Genomic DNA, 25,782 nt, shown 5'->3' on the forward strand with positions numbered 1-25,782 from the left:
TGAATAAGTCACCTGATGCCATAGGGGTACTGCAGGTTTTTCAGCATTTGATCTTAAATACATCATTCTTTATTTAATGTTTTCTAGCCTATGTTATTTGTTACACTTCGTGTAAAGAAAGTCTTCTAAAATTGCTTAGTACTATTGTAATAATCGAGTAATACACCCTGCTTGCTCTTTCTTCTCCTCATAGTTTTGCGTAAAAACAATGAGAATATTTTCTAGTCAGCTCAGGTGCAAACAAGTGAATAACTGTATGACCTAAACACTGGTCTTACACATATAAACATGAAATACAAAGGCTACTCAAAGGTCAAGAAACATCAAAGGTTGAAGACATGGATGTCTGCTGCTTGAACCTTGTTCCCGAGCCTGCCTAGTAATTTAGATCATAGCAGCTTTAGGCTGACTCAGCCCAGCCTTCGAGGGGCACAGTTTTTTCTTAGCGCATATTGAATGACTGCCAGCCTATTGTTCCCAGCTATTGTTGTCTGAAAAGACAACATGTACTAAAGATGAGAAACAGGAAATGTTCATTTGTCCTCTTTGTGGCAGAAGAAACTTTCCAGATTCCATGTGTTGAGGTAATTGTTCAGAAGAGTATTTTTCTTCAAAATGCGCAAGAGTTAGATCACTGGAACAACAGTGACGGCCAGTCACAAAAATATATCACATGATTATGTATTTTATAAAAGAAAACACTACCCATTTTCATCTGAATGCAGAGGAAGGTATGCTTCTTACAATGTATAAACTGTGAAATACTTATTTAAATAACATATTAAGGAATGTGTTACAGAGATACTTTTGGCTTTTGCTACACGCCAGAATATGTGGCTCTTCTGAATACTTACTTTCCAATAACTTCTGATTGCTTTTGCTTCCAACAACTATGTCTTTGTGGCTTGTTACTTTTCCTCTTTTAACTGATTCTTGGCAGTTTGTGATCTTCCTTCCTACAAAGGATCTCCTTCACACTTCATTCCACAGCGTGATTGCTTCCCTGCATAAGCTGTTGGTGACACCACACACGGAATACAGGATTTTCCATGTACAATCCGTGCCAACAGGCTTTGCTTTCAAGGTCAGGCCCTCATCCTAAGCAAATTGTTCTGGTTGGTCTCTTACAAATCCAGTCCCTGTCCAGCCCTCTTGCTCTGGCCTGTGCAACTTAAAGATCATTAGTAAAGAAACAGGAAAAGAAGTAGATTTGGGAAAGAGAAGGTAGTCTCAAATTGTCAGTAAAAATGACGTGATGCTGACTTCCATTATACATTTACATATATTTCTCAAACACGGAGCAGAACAAGAGTGCAAGTCCAACTGCAGGTAGGGCAGACAACTGCTTCATGCACCTTACTTCTGGGGGAAACATAAAATAGTAGTGGTAAACTATTGTGCCAATTAATAGCAAAATGCTTGTGGATTAATATCCTTCACGTGTCTTCTAAAACTGGTAACTTACATCTGTCTCCCAGAAGCAGTGAATTCACTCATGTTGTATTTTTAAAACAAGAGAAAAAATATTTCCATTTATCAATTATGTTTTCTACTAAATGTACTCTCAAGGTTTTTACTAAAAGTTTATTTGTATTTATCTAAGGTTGAATACCACCCTTTCCAAAGACCTCAGGAGCTGGTCGATTATTGTAGGAGCAGAGATATTGTTTTTGAAGGCTACTGTCCTTTAGCCAAAGGTGAAGCACTCACTCATCCTAGTATCATTCAGCTGGCAAAGAAATACGGCAGAACCCCAGCACAGATTTGCATACGCTGGAGTATACAGGTAATGGAGGGTGGTAGTAAAAACGTGTCTCCTCTCTCAGGAAAATCATGCAAATAATTTGGGGTTTGTGCATCAAACCAGAATTTATACAGAAAGTATTTTTGCCTTCAGTATGTTGATATCGTGTGAACTAACTGTGCTGTACTGGAAATTTGGAATGTAGTACACAAAGGATGGCAGTATTTTAAATATGCAAATAATCTGATTGTAGAGAATAAAAAGAACCACCAATAAGAGATGTTTTCAAACTAAATATTACAAGCAGTATGGGGCATCATTCCATTTCTGTCACTCAATACAAAGTAGTAAGCAGTGAAATAGTGTATTAAGTTGACATAAACCACATAATCTGTGTTGGAATTTAATACTGTCTGTATAACAGCAATTAAAAATAGCATATAGAAATGTCAGTGTCCTCTGAAAAATGAAATTGAAACCTCAGAAGACATGAGGAATGTCTTGAAATGTTTTGAAGGGAGATTATTTTCTTTGAAACAATGTAAATTTTAATGATGAGAAACGTTATGTTTTTCAGAATGGGATTGTCACTATTCCAAAGTCCACAAAAGCAGAAAGGATACAGGAAAACTGCCAGGTAAGATTTGATTAGGCACTGAAGTCTGACTACCATCTGAATTACTGTTTTCAATACTCTGATTTGCCTGCCCATTTTCCTATACCAGTTTTATATTGGGGCAACTCAGTTAAAATTGGCAAATTATAGTACCGTAAAATTACATATTTACATTGCATACAATATAGCAGAAAACCATAATTCACAAATGTTAGAAATCAACTGGAGAGCTAGTCACTGAATATAAAAAGATATCCATAGAAAAGACCTTTTGTAGTTGATTTTTATTATTAATATTTTTATTTATTACTTAGCTGATTGGAGAACATCCTAATCCGGTTATGATTTGGTCCTTTCTGCGATAGGCACGTAGGTCAACACTGCATGAAAGCTGTAAAACTCTCTTGGGGATGTCCCAGATAGAGACCTTCTAAGGAAATCACAGTGCTGCCAGAGCTGACTGTTCCCCTACCTTCTTCCCTCTACTCGACTTGCAGAGAAGGTCCCAGCAGGAAGGGGATGGACAAAGAAAAGTGGGGAAATGAATGAAGATTGGCAGCATGATTCGCTCCACCCTTTTTTAATTTCCTTTTCATATCAAATGTTTTTAATTCATTACTTCATTTTTCTCTCCATTTTTCTAATCTGAAAGCGTGTTTGCTTTGGGGGAGGGGAGGGGAAACCACAACAGCCTTATTGTTACATCCAAAAATATCATAGGGGTTATGAACTGTTTGGCAAATCAGGAAGAAACTTTGAAAGAAGATAGGAAACGTCTGTCTGTTAGTTAAATCACTGTGTGTGTGTGTGTAGGTGTGAATCAATGTACATGTAATGAGGATTTCTCCTGGTGGCTATGCCTCTTTATATAGCTCCTGCCTTGAATTTTTGTTCTGACATGCCCACTGCCTTCTGCGGTACAAGCACAGCTGTTTGTGGTACTGTATTGTGAACTAGATCAGAGAACAAAACCAGGTTAAAAATCCTTCCTTATTCTATTTTATTTTCCCTAATAATATTTTAAATCCAGATTAATTCTATTTTTTTACAGAGTTTATGGCCCTAACAATTTTGTACAACTGAGGGAATGCATTGCAGCAAAACTTAGAACACTTAAAATGGAGAGGAAGAGGGGAGAACTGGCACATTTATCAAATGTTATTGCATCTCCCTTTATTTTCTTTTTTTCTTTCCCCTGTGCCAGTCTGTTGGCCTGAGTCCCTACCACCTCTAGTCAACTTGGTAAAAGCATGGACCTCATTAAGCCCTCAGTATATAATATAATATAACATAACATGTAGTATTTCTAGTTCTGTGACTGGTCCCTGGTTTAGGTTTAAAAAACTTGAGCGCTGAGGTTTGACTACAAGGGTCATTTCAGCAGACAGTAATTGCTGGATAATGCAGGATGGGAGTTGCTCATTTGGCAGCAGTTCAGGCTCCACAGGATCTTTTTACTGAGTATGGAGGAGCTCTCACAAAGACAACAGACCAACTTAAAGCAACTTCAGTTCTGAAGTGATAATGTCTGAATAAGACACCTGCTAAGAAAACACTGACACCATCATTCATGTTGCAGGCCTCACAACAGAAGTTGGTGGCTGTAAGAACCTATGCCTGAAGAGGGGTGGCTGCTTTCAAGTTCGAGTTAGTACTAAGGTGCTATAGCACTATATCTGTTTCTGTATTAGCTGATCCATGAGTGTTTTGTCTAAGTACACATAGAAAAGATAGATATAGCCTTTGATTTGCTAGCTTTGTGAATGTCCTGATAGGTTCTAATAATTCTCTTTGACTGAAGTTCTGAGGAAAAGAACTGTAACACTCAAAACTGAACATTGGGATAGAAGTGAAATACTGAGCCCAGGTTTCCAGAGGGATTGCTGTCAGGGTATTCATATACCTCTGGCAGTGACCATACAGAGTGTTGTCAAAAACAGCTTTGATACTACCTTTGTCTTGGACCCTTGCCTGAGGCCAGAGTGCTACAAAACAGAGTCTACAAATAAAAATGAGTCACAAAAGGAGCAAAGGACCCGGTGGAGCCTGTCAGTTTAACAGAATATTTGTCTGTGACAAAATATAAGAAGAATTATTAGAAGAAAATAGAAAAATTCTGCCTCACATTTAAAGGAATGTTGGCTAGTTTTAATAACGGAAAGTCTCCTGATTCTCTCTATGTTAACTATATATGCATTCCCACAGGTGTTTGATTTTACAATAGCAGAAGACGATGTTGAAATTCTGAATGGAATGCATGATGGGAGACATGTTTCCTGGGACCCAAGCCTTATTGTGTGAACGAAGGTTTGAGCTTTTTCCTTTGTCAGTGATCAGTGAGTCACACCATGAATTTAAATTCACGGAAGGTTACAGTAAGAATATTATTGCAGGATTAATGATAACTGATTTGAAATCTTTAATGCTGATAATGGACAAAAGAGTTATATTTCTGGTGGTAGCACTTCTGTACAGAGGTCTTACATTTCTGTCTCAAATCCTGATCCGTAGTTCATTGAAGCCCATACAAAGCCTACTGTTTACACCATTGACCCTGTATCAGGCCATTTAATGAAACAGCATGACGAGATATCCGTTCTTTAAAAATGTAAGAAAAAATACTACCTACTAGTGCACAACACAGATGTTAAGTATGAAATAATTTTTCAAGTACTTTGTTAGAGGGACGCAATGTATGAAGAAGAAAAAGCTGCGTGAAAAAAGTATGTTTTTTATTATTATTACAGTATTTATATTGTACAATATACTGCAAATCTCCATCAAAAATACAATCTCACCGTAATAAGCAATATCTGAGCGTCACCAAAAAAAGTTTTATGCATATTATTGCATAATAATGGCATTGACCCAGAGAGTTCTATGCATATTACTTACTAGCCTGTAGTTATAACAAAGTAGAAATCTTTCCAGAGAAGTCCACATACAGATGAACTATCTGCATGGCTAAGAGTTGAGCAGCAAGCTCTAAGAGCCAAAGAGGCATCTTTGTTATTACTGATCTTTTTCTCTTACTGGAAATTCTGGTGAGTTTTGTGTAGCTTTTAGTAAGAATTAGTTTAGCTTTCATTTTGGATTTCTTCAGGAAATCTCATTAAGACTATACTGTTCCTCAGATTTTCTTATAAAATATGTATGTGCATGAAGAGCTAGCTAGATATATATGTAGTTTACAGATCTGTTTTGAGAAATAAGTCTGCAGAGTCTTTTATCGACTGAGTATTCCACTTCTAGTCACATTGGTTTGGTATTTTAGGAGTTCCTGTGTCTAGAAAGGTATGGAAAATCTGACTATGATTTATATTGTGTGTGGACTTCCTGAGGCACTTTTCCCAGTGCTGTTCTACTTTAGTCATATTGTGAAACAAAGCTCCTTAGTTTTTATCAAGAAGTGACTTACAGCAATCTTATATTCTAGCCTGCATTGTTTGTCCTCAGAGTAGAGCTTCTATACAGCTTGACTAAAATACAGACAAACTTTTTGATAACAGCTCCTCAGAATAATTGGCTGTTTTTTCCTGGTAAATATTTCTGCGAAAATTTGTCTAGATTTGCCTCTGGAATCATTAATGTATTATTTATTATTTTAAAATACAAGATATTTTATGAAATACTATGCTCACTAATGCCTGTACAGTGTAGGGTTCCAAAAAAGGTACGCAATCGCCACAGTAAAGTTATTTTCGAGAGTTTCAAGTGTGGTGTGTGGTTTGGGGTGCTTCAGTATCTGGGAGTGCCACTTAAAGTGTGTCTAAGAACAGCTATGTACCTGGTTTAGCTGTTGTGATGAGGGGTTCAGCAGTTCCACAAAATAAGGCTTTTTTATAGGATTAAGGTAATTTCTTGGCTTTTTTTAGCTTTTGCAGAAAATGATGGCAATGACTAAGTGAAAATTGGAAAGATTTCCCAGAAATAAACCAGTAAAAATACCAGTGCTCATCAGCTAATCCTGCTTTTTAAAAGTCACTTTATAGAACAGTACCTTATCAATATGAAAAAAAACCTGTTACTGTGCTGTGGAGGGACTCCTTGCTTCACAGTGTATCTGAATTCATAGAACGAGGACTAGAAGTGAACCATGTGCCTAGTATTCACTCCTTGTGGCTTTTTTGGCAGTGAAGTCTTTCTCAGAAACTACAAAAGAGAAGTTGGAATTTTACCTCTAGTTCTCTCTAAAGAAACAGACACCACATCAACATACTATTTCCAACACAAATTGATGCATACAAAGTGAACCAAATCTTTATCTATGCTAGCAAATTCTAGCTTCAGTATTACCAGGACAGTATCAGTTAGGGCTAGCTATGTGGCTAGAAGTTCCATGTTGGTCTGAGCAGCTCTGTTTTTTCTGCACTTATTTCTGACTGATTACCTCCCTGTTCTGAGCTAAACAGAACTAAACCAGATTTTCTTGTTAATCCCCCACATAGATGACTTTAGGCTACAGTGAGGACGGCTTACTAATTCATTGATATATTTCATCGTTTCCACTGTCAAGGAGATTTTACAATGTTTTTTGTGCCTGCATCTGCTTTTGCTAGGAAGTCAAGCCACCATTTTCTCTGATGTAGATCATAATATTGAAGCAGTACAATGAGTAATGAAAGGAATAAACAGATAGAAATAGTATTACTAAAAAGCATTCTTCTTAAGGAGCAGTTGTGGCAAGTTACAGTTTTATTCTGATACTTTCCTAACTACCTTCAGACTTCTAATTATTGGTTCAGGACTTTTTTCTGGGTTTTTGGTGTTTGTTTTGGTTTTGGTTGGTTGTTGTTTTGTTCTTGGTTTTTTTTTTTTTTAATCTTTGCTAGCAGGTAGTGGCTTTAGAACTACAGAAGAGTTTAATTATGTACAAAGTTGAGTGTAATTTGAGGCGATATAAGCTTTTTAAGTGCCAGGACTCAGCTAACTCATGCTACCTTTCTCCCAGGTGCGGTGTGCAGTTTTGCACACTGTGCCATCACTAATAGCCACTGTTTTCTGCTAGAAGCTGTAATTGCCTAAAGAGACTGGAACCCGGTTATCTCCTGTGTACTTGGGATATATCACTGGACCCTCTTCCTTTGAATGTGGCATTCACAAATTTTATAGTATGTTACTTAATTTTGAGTCATTGAGCAAATTCTCTTTTACTTTTGATCAGGTTGCAGAGGGAAAAATAGACTCAGTGGATTCACATTTTATGCTCCTCTACAACTAAATTGACATTACAGGTGCAGTAGATAGTTTTCTTTTTAAGCAAAGGCTGCTGAAAAATAAGTCCACATCACCTCATCTAAATGAACATTTCTGAAGTATCGACAACTTTGATCACAGTATAAAGAAATAAGGCAACAAATAAGAATTTAAAAAGTGAACAGTAGTGAGATTTAGGGGTAGCAGTGAGGAGTGATGTTCTGTAATAGAAGCAGAACTTAGAAGACCAAAAGGATATAAAAGTGTTGAACATACAAGATCAGGAAGTTTAACTCCATTTTTAAATTTTTTTCTTTGGTCAGTGAGCCTGGAGGTGCTCATGTTTTAAGATTTTTTTTTTTTATTTTTATTTTTTTAAACTCAGAATTCATCCCCCAAATGAATTCTTGGAATTATATGCATATTATTCCCCAGAGCTGAAATTCCTCCTCTTGTCCATATTTCTGTAAGACAACGTTTCTCTAGACAGAAAACTTTTTCACCGTTCTACAATGACCATTTTTAAGATACAGCAATGCATCCATTTTATCGGTGTAACCCATCATCTTGCCAGTAGGAACAGGGAGTACACCTGAAAATTGAAGGCATTTTTTAATCTATATTATGTAGGTCATTTATGGTAGTGACTGATTGGGGCACTCCTTTCTACTTGAGATAAACCATTATTTAAAGTTATTAATATTAAATATTAATTATTAATATAAAATATATTAAATCCCTCCTAATAGAAGGGAACTCTCTTGAAATTAATAAGGAAAGGAAAAAAATAAACTGAAAGTCAGTGGAAAGGGTGAGGCTATTTTCTGTGCAGCCAGGTAGCTTCCTGTCTGACTCTTGAGTGGTGCTCTCCTTTTTCTTGCCAGTTTCTGAATTTCATCGTTTATTTTACTGGAGATGAAGGCACCTAAGAATATTTAATTGGGAAATAATGGGAATGGTTTTGTAACCCATGAACGTTCCCTGGAAGTGTGTACTTTAGGAATTTTTTTTTTTTAATCAGGATGCAGAAGTGTTTCTACTGCGCCTGACCCCCAACATAACTTTGAAGACATTATTTTTCTGACTAGCATGTGTAATAAAGAAACTGTAACACTAGTAAGCTTACAAATCCACTAAGCCAATCAGATTGCATAATATTAACCCTTCTTTTTACACTGTGGTTAACACCAGCTGATTTTCTTCTTAAAATAGCAGTGCTGAACTGTTCTAACAGGAAAACTGACATTAACCCCATGTTTTTGAAAATGGGGACAAATTCCAGTATAATGAACTAGTGCTAAGTTCATAACTTGGCTGTAAAATTTGGAGGAAGAGTGTACAACTACTTTCACGGTTTCCTGGTAACAAGGAGAGCAGAGATTGTTTGGTTGTTTTGTTCTGTTTTGGTTTTTTTTTTCTATGAATTCATTCTTTCTTAGTGGTTCTTCATGACCTGGATTCATCCCATTGAATATCCATAAATATAATGTTGCCAAGATGAATTTACAGTAAATCACTTGCTTTGGGTGCAATATAAAGGTGGTGGAAGATTAATCCAAAGCATAGCTGTCAAGGTCATACATATACTGTGGTATAAATTCACTTTCCTGATGTTGAAAAAGACATATTTAATGGACTCTATATTAAAGAAACAGCAACCAGCTATTTTATATCACATGGTTTGTGAGATTTTTTTGTTTTACATGATTATCATGAATGCCTTATAAACCAAATATAAGTACCGTTGATTAATCTGAAGAATTATCACAGGTGGTTTAGTTTGAATTTTTCTTCAGGAAATTGTTATTTTACTGCTTCCTCCCCTGGTATTACGGACAAGTATTATCTGTAGTCTACCAAATAATTGTTGATTTTCCATCTAAGACTTCTATTTCTTTAGAATAGTGTGTTAAGATCAGTTATTGTGTCCATTAATGTCTTTAGTTTACCCTAGAAAAAAACATACAGCAGGACTTCAGGTGACTGATCCGTATCACTGGAATAGAACAAAATAACCTTCAAAAAGTTTTCTAATGCTGCGTTATACAGTTTCATTACTGTAGAACTTCTGCTATATTTTAATACATATAAAAAAACATATATCATGATTAGATATATTAAAGTGTGTTGTGGTTTTGGGTGCAATGCTATCCAGTAAAACTATTGCATGTCACTTTCTCAACTACTTCAATTCTTTCCACTTGGACTTAAGCTTTTCCTACTGTTATGTTCAACTTAGTGATCTAAAAATAAAGTACAAACTCTCACAAAAATGAATATAGCAACCTTTTTTTACAATAGCCTTTTAAAACAAAAAAGGCCATTTAATTAATATTAATTAATCAATATCAAGAACTTAAAATAAAACCAGACCACCTAAATTATAGAATGCTAATACTAAATAAATGTGTGCTTTAGTCTCTGCAATGTTCTCATCAGGGTTTTTTTTTTTTTTCTCCAAACCAGGTTTTTGATTTGAATCTGAGGGAAGGAAGATACAGAGTTTTTGAACACTATGAATATCAACAGAAAATTAATTCAACTAACCTATCCACCGTGGAAAGGATAATTTAAAACCAGATTGTGTTCTATACTGCAAAAGTGATGCAACTGAAACATTAATTATTTTAAACTGAACAATAAATCTAAATTGTTCTCTTAGGTACTCAGTACCTAACGAATATCAATCAATAATAAAAAATCAGTATCAATGGTTTTTATTTACTGTTAACAAAATAATAAAACAATTTAGTTTACTCTTTGTTGCTTTCTTACAGGTACAGAAATGCTTACTTTCAGCAATTTCTCTGCTTTCTCAGAACTTTCTGGCATATTCTCACAGTATGGGTTGAGCTATCTCACAATGTTATAATTAAGTTTCTTCTGCCCGCATGGACTTCATTTAAGGTGTCATTTTTAACCCATTGCAACAGATTAGTTTGTTTTTTCCCTTACAGATTTTGGAAAGTATTAGTTACTTAAAGGCAGAGATAAGAGCATGCTACAATGCATGTAAATCTTGAAAAATTATTCAAAATATGGAATATTTGTGGATTGCAGCAGAAATCTGAATCTGACTTTTTACACCATTTTTTTACATTTCTTCCAGTCATGAGAACTTTGGGGGATTCTGCAGGCCACTCCTGGTATTTTCTTGGTGAGAAAACCTGTTGGTACTCTTTCAAGGATCTCATCTTGACCTAGTACATCAGGGAGGAATAGCTCTGGTTTGTTGCCTAAGTTGTGTCAGGATGAATGGAAGTACTTTTGGCTTATAGAGAGAAAGGTTTTTTGAAAGTGCAGAAGAATAATGTATTGGAGAAAAACTTTTCGCTAATCTGTCTTGCAGGGGTTTTCTGTATCTTTTCAAGATGGATAGTGTTCAGGCACTCCTCGGGTGCAATCGTGAGTTGTTCAGCAGTGCTAGCACTAAGACAGTAAGGTCTTGTGGTGATGTCAGAAGCCACCAATCTATTAGTATGCAGGCTTTGGGAATACCCCAGCTCGCACCTTCTTTTCTGACAAGATCAAAGCATTTTCCTGCAAGAAAATTGCCCTGTGACTAGCCAGGTTTCTGAAATCCCCACCACACTAAGTTCTGATAGGGAGTTCTACCGGAGCTTTGGTTGTCACAGGCAGAATTTTTTTTTTTTTTTATTTTTTTGATGCCAGACCCTAAAATATCAGTTTCTGCTCATCCTAAAAAATATCATATACAGATTCAGGATCCCTGTGAAGAAAAGTGTCTGCCTCTATGCTTGTGGACGTGTTGCAGAAACATTTTTTTTAACCAGTTTACCTAGGTCAAGCAGCTTGTAAGGTATCAGTTTGGTGTCCTGGTGTGCACAGCCCTCTGGCTGGCACTGACTGAGGCCTGCGTTCTGGCTGCTTCTGAAATGGTGCATGAATAACATTGTGTCTTCCTTTCTCCTTAGTCTCACTGTAGGCAATTCCAGAGTCAAGTTCTCAAAGGAGCTATATATATACACCCTCGATTTGTGTAATGTATCTCATAAAGTACAAGCTTCCTTAACACTGGATGGACCTGGCAGTTGGGGAGGTACTAAGAAAAGCGTTCTTGTTCTGTTGGTGGGGTTGGAGCATAACCCTGGCGTAAATCACCTCACTAAACACTTACCAGCATACTTCTGGCAGAGTTGGCTGGACCAACCTGAATTTACCTCTGTTTGTGTTTCAGCCCTTGTAAGCAGGCTACAACCTGTGCAGCTGAGCCACGTTAACCTATCATCTCTGAGGTTTTAGACAGCCTTCAGCACAAATCCGGCTGATCAGGCTTCATTTGCCTGGGAAGACTGAAGCTGTATTTCAGTCTCCTCTCTGCTGAGATCTCAAGAGGGCTATAAATGTGTGGGGTCATCTAATTTGAATGATGCTTTTTGTGATACAAATACCCAGGTATTTGCAATGGAACTGAAATTGCCCAGGTATTTTACACAGCCTGTGACAAATAATTTGTTGGATGTCACATGTGAGTTGGAGCCCTCCCAGTGGGTTAACCAATAACCTAGACATGAAAGCCTGTACCTCTGACTGCTGAAACCCTGAGTCATTCTATCCCTTAATTAAAACATGTTCCTTTAATATGTTCCTCTTGCTTAAAGTTATGCGAGAATTATTTCCTAGAGGAAAATGCCTAATGAATGCATTTCTATATTTCGTATTTTCTATAAATTAGCTAAATAAGGGGGAAAGCTTGAAATATCTAGGGTATGTCAGGCAGTTGTTGGGGATGCATATGTCAACCTCAAGCATGATTTATCTTACATGCCTTTTCTGACAGTTGTAATTTAACGGCTGTATTTTCCTCCAGGCTCTCAGGAGGCAAAACATCTTTTCAAGTTTCTAGCTTTGTGGTGGAAGAGTAAATGTCTGTTTGCCAGTGTAATTTATCTGAGTCATTCTGGGAGAGGCGTGGAGCAATTGAACCATGACTATTAGCATAAATAAGAGGGACTCTTCCTTAGGGTAGAGAGTTACTCTTGTCTTTCAGAAGAAAGCTGCTTCCCCATAATAACTGCTGCTGCTATGAACTAAAACACCTCATAGACCTTACACACTGTGCTCTGGATATGCTTTTGTGTTTCAATTTGAAGTGGAGTTGAATAGAACAGTGAGGAAGGAAGAGGAAAATTTCTGCAGTAAGCGCAACAGTAGCTTCACAACAGAGTTAGCCCTCTACATACACAGAGGTGGGGTTTTTTTTAAAAGTTAGGAGAATGAATTATAAAACCTAAACTCACTTCTCGGTCTCTATGCAATAGCAGTGCTACCGCTGCAAGTAGTTGTCATGGCAATTTTGTTTTAAAGAATGAATTTAAAACTTTTTTTCTCATTTTCGAAGATGTAGGTGACCTACAGCACCCTCTGAACAGTCAAAGACGTTCTTTGCTTGTGGAAACAGCCGCCCAGGGTCGCGTTCGCCAGGCAGGACTCCCGCCCTCCCGGCGCGCTGCTTGTCCCCGGCCTTGCCCGCCGGGGCCGGTGCGGTCCCCGCGCCGCAGGAGCCTGCGGGCCCCTGGCAGGGGGACGGGCCCCTGCCCCATTGCTGCCGCAGCCACCCACCTCGGCTCGGGGGAGAGGGGAACAGCCCCTCCCGGGGTCGTCTCCACCACCCCTGACCCGGTCCCCGAAGAGTGAGGCCGGAGGTGGCGCAGGGGCTGATCCTCTGCCCTCAGCCCTGCGGCGCCTACTCCGAGCGGCAGGAGAGGGGCCCGGCCCGGCTGCAGCCCCCTCCCCGCCTCCCGCCTTCCCGGGCTTTCCGCTGCGGCCCCTCGTTCTCCCACAGCCCTGCGGGGTCCATAAAAGCCCCGGGACGGCAGCGCCCGCGACTGCTCCCTCGCCGGCGGGCGGGGCGGGGCGGGGCGGCGGAGCCAGGCGAGGATGCCCCGGCGGGCGGCGGGGCGCTGCGGGCTGCCGGCCCGGACGGGGCGTGCAGGTCCCTCGCACGAGCCGCCCCGCGGCCGCAGGCAGGGAGGAGTTAGAGGGAAGAATCGGAAACGGGGTGGAGAGCAGCAGCTGCAGAAACATTAAAACCACCGAGCCCCCGGCCCGGCCGCTGGAGTTGCTCCGCGGGCACGCAAGATGCGCAGGACCGATGTGGGCTCCGCGCCGCGCTTGAGCGAGGTAAGGCTCGGGGAGCCGCGGCCGCGCAGCGCCCCGCACCCCCGCTCCGCCCCGCGCACCGCACCGCGGGGCCGCCCCTGCGGAGCCTGCGGCCGGCGCGAAGTACCAGCGCCGCGGCTCGCCTCTCGGCGCGGCCCCCGCGCTCCCGAAACAAAACGGCCGAGGGGGCTGGCCGGGGGTTGGCCGGGCCCTGCCGTGCCCCGCGCCGGGCCGCGGCGGCGGTGCGGGACAGGACGGGGACCGGGAGCGGTGCGGGACCGGGGCCGAGCGCGGGGTGCCGTGCCCGCTGGCCTCGCACCTCCTGCTTTGCCCCGTTTAAGCTGTAATTTAACAGCTCTCTGTGTTCATCTTTCCTTGCGTGATTTGAAATCTTTAATTCTCTACAATTGTCCCCTAGAACATGTTTATATATAAAGGGAGTTCCCCCTATATCTGTGTTCCTTAATCGTGTCCACTTCAACAGCTTGCGATGCTAATCATTCAAAAGCAAGGTATTTTTTTTTCTATTCTTTGTTTCAGACCTACGGAATGGGTTTGCTATCCGGCTTATTTATATATTTTTCTTCATTTTCTAAACTTTTTACTGCTCCAGATTTTGTAAAGATGTTCTTACTTTTATTTAGCAAGGGCACCCCTTTCCTGTTTACAGCTTTGAGATGATCTCTTGCTTATATATACATCAGTGAATTCACCACTGTTCGAGATGGCATCAGTAAATTGCATAACTGCCCCCTTCCACAGCACATTCAGGCATTATTAATGGAGGAGAATACAGGTCTCCCGTCAAGTAATTTCTGTGCAGGCTTTCACGTATTTGTAGTTATATCAAATCAAGCCCTTTCCCTTTCTAAATCTCTGCTGTTGTATTACAAGGTATGTTTCCTGCTGAAGAAAAAGGTACACTAGAACTTACTGCTGGGGAGCTTTGAGATCTTTTTCATTAGAAGATGTCCAGTAATGCAGCCCTTGCCGACTCCAATTTACCTGTTCAGCTCTGCCTGACAGAACTTTTTTTGTCTTACTAGGTTTACCTATTGAATATGCCTATTTTGAATGTATTTTAGCAGCTGCATGAAATCGATGCCAGTGTGAATACATTTGTGACTCCGACACGCAGTTAAACTAGCAGACTATCTTAAACCGTTTATCGTTTGTGACATTGTTTTGCCTTCCTTCTGTTAACTCTGGGCTTTGTGCCTCTTGTTCGCAGGGCTGTGGTTTCTGAGGCTGTGCAGCAGCGCCCGGCAGGCTGCGGGGCCAAGGAGCTGCGGGGCAGCTGCCGGCTTTGCGCTCGGCGTCACCGTCCGGTGGCCGCTGAGGAAGCGGCGCCCAGCTGGGCACCATGAGCTCCGGCACCACCGCCCCGCTGAAGGTCGTCAGCAACCTCGCCAACACTGATGTCAACTATGTCATCAAAGAGCATTATAATTACACGGGGAAGCTAAATGAGAATGCGGACAGTGGAATAAAAATGACATCGGTGGTTTTTATCATCATTTGCTGCTTTATAATCTTAGAGAACATTTTTGTCTTGCTCACCATCTGGAAAACCAAGAAGTTTCACAGACCCATGTACTATTTCATTGGGAACCTGGCTCTTTCAGACTTGCTGGCTGGTGTGGCTTACACTGCCAACCTCCTGCTATCTGGACACAAAACCTATAGCCTCACCCCCTCCCAGTGGTTTGTAAGAGAAGGCAGCATGTTTGTTGCCTTGTCAGCTTCTGTGTTCAGCTTGTTGGCCATTGCCATTGAGAGATACATCACCATGCTGAAGATGAAACTGCACAATGGCAGCAACAGCTTCCGCTCCTTCTTGCTGATCAGTGCTTGCTGGGTTATCTCTGTGATACTCGGGGGACTCCCGATCATGGGCTGGAACTGCATCAGCCTCTTGTCCAACTGCTCCACCGTGCTGCCTCTCTACCACAAGCACTATATTCTCTTTTGCACCACCGTTTTCACTGGCCTTTTGCTATCTATTGTCGTCCTCTATTGCAGGATCTACTCCATGGTGAGGACTAGGAGCCGCAGGCTGACATTTCGGAAAAACATTACCAAAGCTACTAGGAGCTCAGAAAAGTCCCTAGCCTTGCTCAAGACAGTGATCATAGTCCTGAGTGCCTTCATCGCCTGCTGGGCTCCCTTGTTCATCCTGCTTTTGCTGGATGTGGGGTGTAAAGTGAAGACCTGCCCAATCCTCTACAAAGCAGAGTATTTCTTAGTACTGGCCGTGCTCAATTCAGCCACGAACCCTATCATCTACACCTTGACAAACAAAGAGATGCGGAGGGCTTTCATCAAGATTCTGTGCTGCTGCAAATGTCCCCCAGCAGATTCTGGGACCAAATTCAAGAGGCCGATCATTGGAGGGATGGAGTTCAGCCGGAGTAAGTCTGACAACTCCTCCCACCCACAGAAGGAGGAAGGTGACCGTCCTGAAACCATCATGTCTTCGGGCAACGTGACCTCATCTTCTTAGGAGTAACCATGGGGGTGTATTTCAGACCCTTCCTCTGAAATTGGGGAGCTGAGGCGCCTCCTGCTCACTACAGCAGCGTTGGGCTAAGTGAGCAAGTAGCATTAGTTCTAATGAGGCAAACGGTGCACTTGCAAGGCTGGAGTTCAAGAAACGGGACAGACTGTTCTGGCTTGAAAATCTTTTTCCCTGGAGCATGTTTTGTCTTTGCACTGAGGCAGCTCAGGATTGTCAGGCGCATTCATATCCTGAAGTCTCCTTAGTAACTCTGAAAGACTGATGCCTTGGTGAAATGATGCCTGGTGTGTGTGAGAGAAAGAGAGAGGGGGAGGAGGGAGAGGGAGAATGAATCTTTTTTTTTTTTTTTCCATGTGAGAAGAATGTGAAGTTATTTCTCCTTTACTTGCAGCAAACCACTGACACAAAGATCTTTCTGTACTGAATTTAGTGGTGGCTCTGGTATAGTTGGTCAGAAGTGTTTGTTTAGCACATAATGAGGAAAGAGATCACACAAACATAACTTAGACCACATAACAACCATAATCTGGCATCACTTTTGAGAGTTTTTAGTTAAGTTATAAGGTTTTATTTGCAGAGTCCAAAGCTGTTGGGGTTTTACTTAGCAAGATCATAGCTGTGAATTTTTGCTGTTGGTCCATATTACATTTGAAGACCATGAGCCAGACTCTGCAGTTACTTTCACGTGTACAATTCCATTGACTGGGTCATATTTTATGGAGTAGCTCAGAGAAGCATTTGGCCCCGTACATTGATTGTCTTGTTATTCTATAGCATTAAATAAACTGCATTATCATGACAAATGCAAGGTAGAACTAAAGGTCATTTCTCTTTAAGATGACTGAGAGTAAATCTAATAATATAAGATGCTATTGACAACAGCAGGATTTTTGCCTAAGAAGAATTAAAAACTGAAGGGGCATTTCAGTGTCAGGTTCATAGTCTTTCCAAAGGTAAAGATCAGCTGAAAAATCTGAAAAGAGTACCTTGAGTTTCAGAAATATCAAAGGAAAGTTGAAGTGAAATGACTATAGGTAAATGCACTTCCATAACAAAATGCAATACATTTTGGCACATTTTATTAATGTTTATAATTTCAGCAAAGATGTCTGTATTTTATCAGTTCATGGAAGAAGTACCTGTCATTAAATTGAATGTATTTGTTTTACAGCATCATTTTTACTCCTCTATTTTTCTAACCTGTGCTAATGGGGTTGAATGTGTACAATGTAAATAAGTTAATAAGAAGCAGGAGTCTTCATGCACCTAGAGTATTACTATAACAAAAGTGGTATATCTGGGATAGCTGAGAGCAATTGACTGATTTACAGTTATTGGCAATTCCTAGAAGTGGTATTTTGTAAAGAAAATTTATTGCCTTTGTAGTAAAATTTTCAGTGCAATTAAACTGTTTTGGTTTTTTTTCTGGTTTAAAAAATAGTATTTAAAATGTTTCTGACTTCTATTGTTCAATTTGCACATAGCTTTATTGACTTCTAAACATTAATAAACTGATTTTTTTAAAGATTCCGTTATCAGATTACTAGTAGTTTTGTGCTACTGTGGGGTTTTATGCCAGGTGTGGCTTCTTGTTGATGAAGTCAGTGAAAGAATTACTTGATTTCAGTACATGCCGGGATTAAGCCAATTCTGTGGGGACGTAAAATGCATAATGCCACTTACAGGATCATGTAAAATACAAAATGAACACTAGAATATAATTTTTCATCAGCACATGCTGTATTGATGAAATGCCATTAGAAGAATCTCTGCAGTAGCAATTCTCCAACAGCTAATGAAGTACAAACAGAAGAAAAAACAGATGCCTGCCAGTTTTACCATGACTGCTTAGAATAGAGTAAGTGAAATAAATCACTTATATCACTAATATAATTCATAAATTTAATTCTTAGCTGATTGCAAACATCAAGAAAGTTTCTGAAATGTAAAATGGTAGCCTCAGGTATGTAACTGCTGCAGCTCTATCGGGTCCACCAGCAAAGACCGTGGCAGCGTAGCTGAATCGGTACTGCGTTACTTCTTCCAGAGGCTTGACTTCCATTTCCTCTCTTGCGGCCATTCCCTCTCAGTATTACTTTTAAGTTCCATGGAGCTCATACAGGATGCAGTTGGAGTGTGAAGATAAACCTCACCTTCTCATACTGTATGTCATCGCCGTGCAAGGTTTACTGTGGGAAACGAGAGCCTACTCACCGAGGAAGGCTCTGGGTCATAACCTCACTTCCTGAAGGAAATTCCAAAAATGCCCTAAAGACAAAAGAGTGGAAACAGGCTGGAATTTCTCTCCATCTGTCTGCCTGTACGGAAGGAATGATTTCATGTGTGCTCACTTCCTAGGCTTTTAATTAGTGACCTGAGCAGGGCTGGAAAAAATGTCAAATCTGTATTTGCGCACAAGATAAAGTCTCTCTTGGCTCAGGCCTTCATTTGGGCAGGGATGGTTTACACCGCGTGCTGACAGTCATGAGGGAAAGCACGGCTTTGTCCCAGGGATAAAGTCACTTCTGTGCAGAGCACCAAAAGTATATAAACCATGAAAGTCCAAGTTAAACCCTCAATGTGCTACCAGTGAGTAAATAAAGGCAATGTATGGGGACAAGGCAATGTATGGGGACGTCTGAATTTGTAAGGATGTTTTTATCCAAAGGAGGAGGGCCCCTCCACTCTTGAAGTCTTGTGGGCATTAAGGTTGCTTGTCCCAACATTGGTCTGAGATCCTGTGACAGGGGACAAGCTATGTCACAGCATGGCTGTGTCACTGGCCCCTCGTGACTACCACTGGCCTTTCTGTAGTGGTAGCTGATAGCCCACAGGTGAGTCACTTCCCTTCACTTTGCCTTTGTTTCTGAATCCCTCACTTATCTATCTTGTGTAATTGCACTGCTGGCCTTTGCGGAAAATGGCTGTTTCCCTGTGGAGGTGACTATGTGATGGGAGCCCAGTTTTGGTAGGGAACTCAAAGCCCTATGTAATTCACGCAATAAAAGAAATGCAAACACCAGAGTGTGGCACTGGGCCATGGGAAGCATTTCCTATGCTCTTGATCATGATGACTGAAATCTGTTTCCTCCATAGACAGGCTGCATCTATGCATGTAGACAAGATTCAGACAGGCAACAATAACTGTAATAAAATAATAACAATAATAAGAGTAAGGGTTCCTGCTGGGGAAAAAATAAAAAAACGGGCCATTGGTACGGCTCTCCACTTCCTGTGGGGGAACTCTGCAGCTCCTTGGCCACAGACATGCATTACCATACCCCAGCAGGTTAGGCCAGATGCGTAGTGCACAGCTTTGAAGTGTGCAGTGTAGAAAGCACCCTTCCCAGGCCCCAGACTGCCTTCCGTATGCACTGAGAGGGCGTGCGGCTTTGTCCTGCTGTTGGCCATGTGACAAACGGGCAGAGAAAATGAACTGAGAACTGAAAAGGTGCATTATACCAAATGTCTGTGTGAAATAAAACAGCCTGAATTACCTGGAGTAACCTGCCCCTTTGATTTATATTTTTTTTCCTAGCTGTTCTTCCAGTGTAATGAATAGAACAGGGATGGAAAATGATCACAAAATCTGTCTGTTGCTCCCCTGGCAACTCCCTGACTAGGTAGGCCTGTGTGAGGCCCAGGTATGGCAGGGTAAGTATCAAGCAACAGAGGGGCTGCAGCCAGAATGCCCCACAGACAGCTCAGCAGGAAAAAACCTTGGGCTTGCTGAACAATGCAGGCAGCCAGGACAAAACTAGGGGACGTAAAAATACTGTTACCCATCCTTTCCATACTCTGTCAACTAAGAAATATAGGGATTGCCCAAGAGTAACATTTCCTAATTCCTAATTTGGCCTGGAAGTTCTCAATACTGATTGCATTTTGTATGGGCTGAGGCATTATCAGATGTTGTAAAAATGGTCAGACTGACAAAGCAGCCAAAAATGCGGATATGTAGACCAGAGCTATGTAACCTACACAGCTCTGAAATGCTGGAAATTCCCCAAGGACAGGCTTTGTCATTTATGGAATTCTGAAATTCCCCAGGAAAAGGTCTATTTATTTCAATAATTCCCCATACCGTTTTTCTTGGAAAACGAGATTAATCTAACTACAACTGAACCTTCAAGGATTTAAGAAAGAAATGACAAAATCCATCTAAATTCAGTTCCTATAACCTGCTTTCACAAACTTTTCTAATCCCATCTTTGCATTTACAGATGGAAAGGGTTTACTCATTCACTGTCGTCTAATTTATTCTCATAGAACCTTATTTCTTTTTACATAGTCTGCAAGAATCACATAGGGTCAAGAAATCTCCCTTCAACTATTACTCTATGTGCAGGGCTTATTATGATAATTAACAGTATCAAATTCACCCTGCACACAGGAGCTAGACATAAGAAGATGTGGTACAGCTAACTTGTTCCAGTACAAGTTTTCTGCTGAAATTAGATGTGCCTAGAGTGATCTGAAACTCAAACATCTAATATCAATTAGGATATTAACAAAAAAATTGTGGGTTGTTTTTTTTTTTTTTTTTTAAGTGGGTAACATAATTAGTGTAGACTTATGTGATCTGCTGAAGAGAATTACAATGTTAAAGACTCTCTCCCCTGCAGGAACATGGTGACACACCCCTTGTGTCTCCCCTACTCATCCACAAATTCTGAGAGACGTTGCAGCAAAGCAGCAGTTTCCAAACAAAACCCCCCAAGCAACGCTCTGCATGGCCAGATCTCTTACCCTACCGAAAAATCTTATATGGGAGTGAAGTGAGAACCATTTCCTTGCACTTGGACCCTCCGTGCTCCCTTCACGGGACAAAAAGGCAGGAAATCCCATCAGCCACACCCAGGAATGCTCCTGCATGGAAAACTCCTAATAAAGCAGAGCTGACAAAGCTCCATCAACCCTCTGTGAAACTTCCACCAAGCCTGGTTTAGTAGTCGCATAATGGAAACCTGATACAAAGACCAATATTTATTTTGAGCTTTTGTGAATGATTGTTTGAAGAAAATCCATTTTTAAATACATGGTACAATAGCTACACATCAAAATGGCTCATCGGAAACGCATGTGACCAAAGCCACTTTAAATATGAATATGTGTATGTAACATTTGCTAAAAATTTGCTAAAAGCAGGTTCAAAATACAGACTGCATAATTTTTGGTAACTAATGAACATTTGGAAAAGACAGGACAGAGGAAAATTGCTGAATAAATAATGGGTTAAAATTATCTGCTAGGGTCCATGAAATCATTGATGAAAGCAGTATCACTACCTGGGAAAAATCTATGGTTTGAATCACTTTCTGGTGCTGACCTGAGCTGTCTGCTAAAGGTAGTTTTGCTCTCTTAAGCAGAGATATGCTTAGCGTAAGCCAAGACTTCTTGATTTAGCAGGACACTGTTACAAGTTGCTGGAACACTGTCTCAGGCAAATTCTTGCCCATATTGAGCAGCCACAGTTGTATAATGTGAAGGTGGGGACTGAATTTCTATAAGCAATAGAATTTATATGGTTACAGAGAAAGTGCAGTAACAGTTTTCATGATGTAAAAGTTGGATTTGATGCAAGATTGTGACTGAGAGTGTACTGGAGAACAGGTTTCAGGGACAATTTGGGATTGGTGATGGGGTTGGATTTCAGTGATATTTTCCACTTGAAATGAAGGAAAGTAATCTCTCCGGTAATGCAGACACAAAGCTGAGGATTTTCACTTGTGAACTCTACCCTTAGATCTGCAATTCTTTCCTGAGCAACTCTGGGCAAGGTCTCATGAATTCTCACCTTTCCACAAAGATATATACATAATATATACACAAGGATGTTTACAAGTGAATACTTTGAATTTTGTGGTACTATTTAAAGAGCTGTTATCTGTGGCATTTCGAATATGGGACATGGTCTGCCAGGTCATTTATTGCCCAGCTACTTGCGATATTTCCTTGTGCTTTGATGAACTGGATGCTGCTGTATCAGTTCCTGTAAGGTGGGAGAAAAAAAAATTATAGTAATATATGCAACTCTGTCCTCGTGGTTGGAAGAAGGATTAAGATCTTGGCTGAAAAACACATTCTGCAGAGGCTCTATTATTGAAAAACAACTCGCCAAGGTCTGCATTATTATCTTTCTTACTTTCAGGGAAGACACAGCTATGGTCTAACGATTTCTTCTAATCTGCTGAACATTCAGATGCCTGTTGCACAAGGAATACGTGTGAGCTGTTTCCCAAACACCAGGCACTTTTAGATGTTTTTTATTTCCATTACAACTCCCACTTCTACTGCTGGTTTAGGTGCGAGATAAGAAATTGCTTGTAGCTGGTTTGTAGTTTCTCTCTCTGATCAGGGTTATTTGATCAATGTACCTTTTGAACAAATCCTTTATGTAGGCAGAGACGCTACTTCAAAGCCATTTACAACTCTGCTCCAAAAAGTGCTAACAACTTTTTTTTTTTTTTCTTCTTCTTTTCCTGGTCTTAGAAATTCAATACATTTTGCATTTTATCAACTCTTTGTTTTTATACATCATATTGCAAGTGTTGCTTGAGGAAATATTTAACTTTCATTGCAGAGGCTGTCCATTTCCCAGGCATAAGTGGTTGAACTTTATTTTTCTAATAAATAATTTAGGTGTGAGGGAGAGGAACTTGTCTTCACAATTGAGGTGATAGTGAAGGAATACTGAATCTTTTAACTTGTCATCAGTGGAAGAGGCTCTAGTCAGGTCTCTTTAATGATACGGGTGAAGTTTTGCTTTTCACTGAACTTGCTGAAAAATGCAGAGGCATTAAAGAGGGTTCAGAGGACAACAAAGCAAGGCGCTTTAATAGGATGAACTAACATAAAAGGCTCATAGAGCAAAGCCTTTTCCCACCAGAGAGATGAGAATGGGGAAACACAATACTCTGCCTAGCAGCTACGCTATGGAAGTGTGCTGGGTGATACAGAAAGAAAACTTTTAAAGCTCCAGAGAAAAAGCAAACTCTGCCTACAGAAACCAGAACCAGTGGAAACATGTAAAGTATTTCAGCTTAGGATTCACCTGAATTCTGATGTTTGAAGACTCGAAGTACCTTAGTATTTCAGAATATAATTGTTTCAATTTCTTTTAAGAAGCACGACTCCTGTATTTGACCATCAGCTCTTTGCTACGGCTCCCGCAGTCACACACCACGGCCGGGGGGAGCGGGGGTCCCGGCGCCCCTCACCCGCGCACGCCGCCTCCGGGCAAGGTGGGCCCTCAGCCGGGAGAAGTTAGGGCCGGCGACGAGGTGCTTATTTTGAGGCGAAAACCCCCCTCTCTTCCGCCCCAGGCCCCTTCCAAGGCCACTGAAACCGCGCCCGCTGCCCTACCCCCCCTCCGGCCCCTTCCTGCGTGCTGCTCCCGCGCTCCCCCAGGTTTTCCTGCCGGCGCGGCCCGGCTCTTCCTGCGCCGCCTTTCCCTTCCCCGCCGCTTCCCGCCCGCCCTGGCCTGCCCGGGTGTGCTGCCGGGGCCGAGCAGGGCGGGCGGCGGGCAGCGGCCATCTCTGCGGCCGGGCGAGCCCCCGGGGCCAGGGGGCCAGAGCTCCCCGCGCGCGGCAGCGGGGGAACAACAACAACAACAACAACCAGCCCCCAAAGCCAGCAACAAAAAAAGCACACACAAAAAACCCCTGAAAAACACTTTCATCTCGGTAATAAGTAACGGGAAGGGAAGCTTAAAGCGTCGTGCAGTAAGAAGCAGCGGCGGGGGCGGGTGGCGCTGCCTGCCAGCGGGCGGCCCCGGCCCCGGCCCCGGCCCCCACCGGCGTTCGCAGCTCTTGAAAGGTTAAACCAGTCTCTCGGAAAGCGTGAGTGCCGCTCAGCCTCCGTCGATGCTGAGTTAATGGGTGTTAAACCTGAACCTTGAAGGTGAGAATTTAAGCGCAGCAGCTGTGAAGCAGGCCAGCCCTTCACAGAGTCACTATTTTTGTTGGAAAGTACTTAACCACTTCTATTTACTGCTGATTATTTCACCAGGAGCACCAAACCGCCCATCCTAAAGCACACGCAGCCTTTAGAGCTGGTGAGGAAACCGGCGGGCTGAGGGGACAGGCCTGCGCTCGGGAGGAGCAGAGGCCCGGTGGTCGCAGCTCCCCGCGGCTCCTCAGGTGGCAGCATGGTGCGTCCCCTCCCGCCCCCGGGCACGTCCAGCTCCACCTGGAACCTTCGCTTAGTACAGACGAACGACCCTGGGTGTGCTTTTGGGGCAATGGGGAAGCCACCAGGCGTTGTTTGTTTGTTTTATTGGCAGAAGTGCATTTCAGGTCTTGCGTTGTTTGTGAAAGGATTTTTGTTGAAATCTCGATTTTTATTTTTATTTTCACTTAGCTGAAGCAGCACTGACTCTGCAGCCAGCTGTATGAGGTGGTATGGCTGAGGGCCTGCCAGAGAGACCCTCCCAAACCTGCCATGCTCTGGGTGCAGCTCAGCATGGGCACTGCTGGAAGGGAGGTGGGAGCGGAGGAAGCCTCCGCCTGAGGTGCAGGGCAGTCAGTGGGGAAACCTGCGTCCCTGGGGTGGTAAAAAGGGGGAGCAGGGAGGGCTGAGGCCCAGCACAGTGAAGCTGTGTGAGGCAGGGTAGTGTCCCTTGGGTGTTATGTCCAAGAGGAAGGAGGACCTTGGGCCTAGCTTGATTTCTCCCCTCACAGCATGGGGGGTGGTGGCGTTCACGTGGGAACAATGTAGACCTGCAGTAGTTGTGGTGCATTTATGAGCACATATGTGTGGCTGCAAGATGCTTCCGCTGCTGAAGTGCGGTGAGAGTGGATGATGCTGTGTGAAATTAAAGCCCGAACTAAGAGAGTCTTGGTAGTTGAAGTATAATTACAAAATCCACTGAGCCCAAGTGCAAAAGCTGATCATAGACAAAATGCTTATTTCAGTCTTGCCTTTACTGTAGTTGTCTAAACTTACCTGAGTATTGTCTGTGATCCACCTGTGGGCAGCCTTTTGGCAACAGGTTATTAAAGACACAGGGCACAGAATGGGTCAGTACCACCCCAGTTTGACATCTTGGGATTACGATATGAATTAATGCTTATTCAGGCAGAGGACCCAGCTTTCTCACACAGGTTATCAAGCAGCCTTCACACCATTCTCTGTCGATCTTGTGTGCATTTATGCAGACACTTTTTTGATAAAATAACGAGAGTTTTGATCTTTCTTCCTGAAGAAGTTTCCCTGGGACTTGTTCATTTCATCAAAGCATTTGTTTGCAGGGATAGAAGGGACTGCAAACAAACAAATTCACTCAGATACACTGGAGAAAGCCTAAGTATTCTTAGAGGTCATGCTTTTCATCCCGTTTGACAGTGTCCCCACACAAAATGAGGTTAGTATGGCTCTGAACCTCACCTGTCTTCAGAGCAAAGTAGAACAAATAGCGAAGCATGTTTAGCTGTGTTTAAAGGCATTTTGGTATGTGCCACTTGCAGCCTTAGCCTTGTGTGTGGCCTCTACTCTCTTTCTGTCATGGGAAATCAACCTAATAAAACTTCGCCTTCCCTTCTAAATGAATGTCATTGTTAAAATACACTGAGTCAAGAAAGAAAC

The 25,782-nt window shown here is 41.8% G+C and overlaps 2 protein-coding genes across 2 annotated transcripts in view; both read left to right on the forward strand.

The window, feature by feature from the left end:
• LOC141946591 (putative oxidoreductase ZK1290.5) overlaps nt 1–10,312 on the forward strand; it is a 51,962-nt gene extending 41,650 nt beyond the window's left edge. The window contains exons 5-8 of the mRNA XM_074876648.1: nt 1,604–1,786; nt 2,322–2,381; nt 4,566–4,667; nt 10,023–10,312. Of these exons, the coding sequence (XP_074732749.1) occupies nt 1,604–1,786; nt 2,322–2,381; nt 4,566–4,661 (339 nt within the window). The 3' untranslated portion in view covers nt 4,662–4,667; nt 10,023–10,312. The remainder of the gene's footprint in view (nt 1–1,603; nt 1,787–2,321; nt 2,382–4,565; nt 4,668–10,022) is intronic.
• A 3,131-nt stretch (nt 10,313–13,443) lies between these two features.
• Nucleotides 13,444–17,724, forward strand: S1PR1 (sphingosine-1-phosphate receptor 1). The gene is made up of 2 exons (XM_074876649.1): nt 13,444–13,700; nt 14,911–17,724. The coding sequence occupies exon 2, from the start codon at nt 15,043–15,045 to the stop codon at nt 16,180–16,182; it is 1,140 nt and encodes a 379-aa protein (XP_074732750.1). The 5' UTR covers nt 13,444–13,700; nt 14,911–15,042; the 3' UTR covers nt 16,183–17,724.
• Nucleotides 17,725–25,782: the final 8,058 nt, after the last annotated feature.

This window comes from Strix uralensis, chromosome 8 (genome assembly GCF_047716275.1).
Source record: "Strix uralensis isolate ZFMK-TIS-50842 chromosome 8, bStrUra1, whole genome shotgun sequence".
Lineage (NCBI taxonomy): Eukaryota > Metazoa > Chordata > Aves > Strigiformes > Strigidae > Strix > Strix uralensis.

What these genes read in the sequence shown, in the direction of transcription:
- S1PR1 (XM_074876649.1), top strand. Translation starts at nt 15,043, where the DNA reads ATGAGCTCCGGCACCACCGCCCCGCTGAAGGTCGTCAGCAACCTCGCC.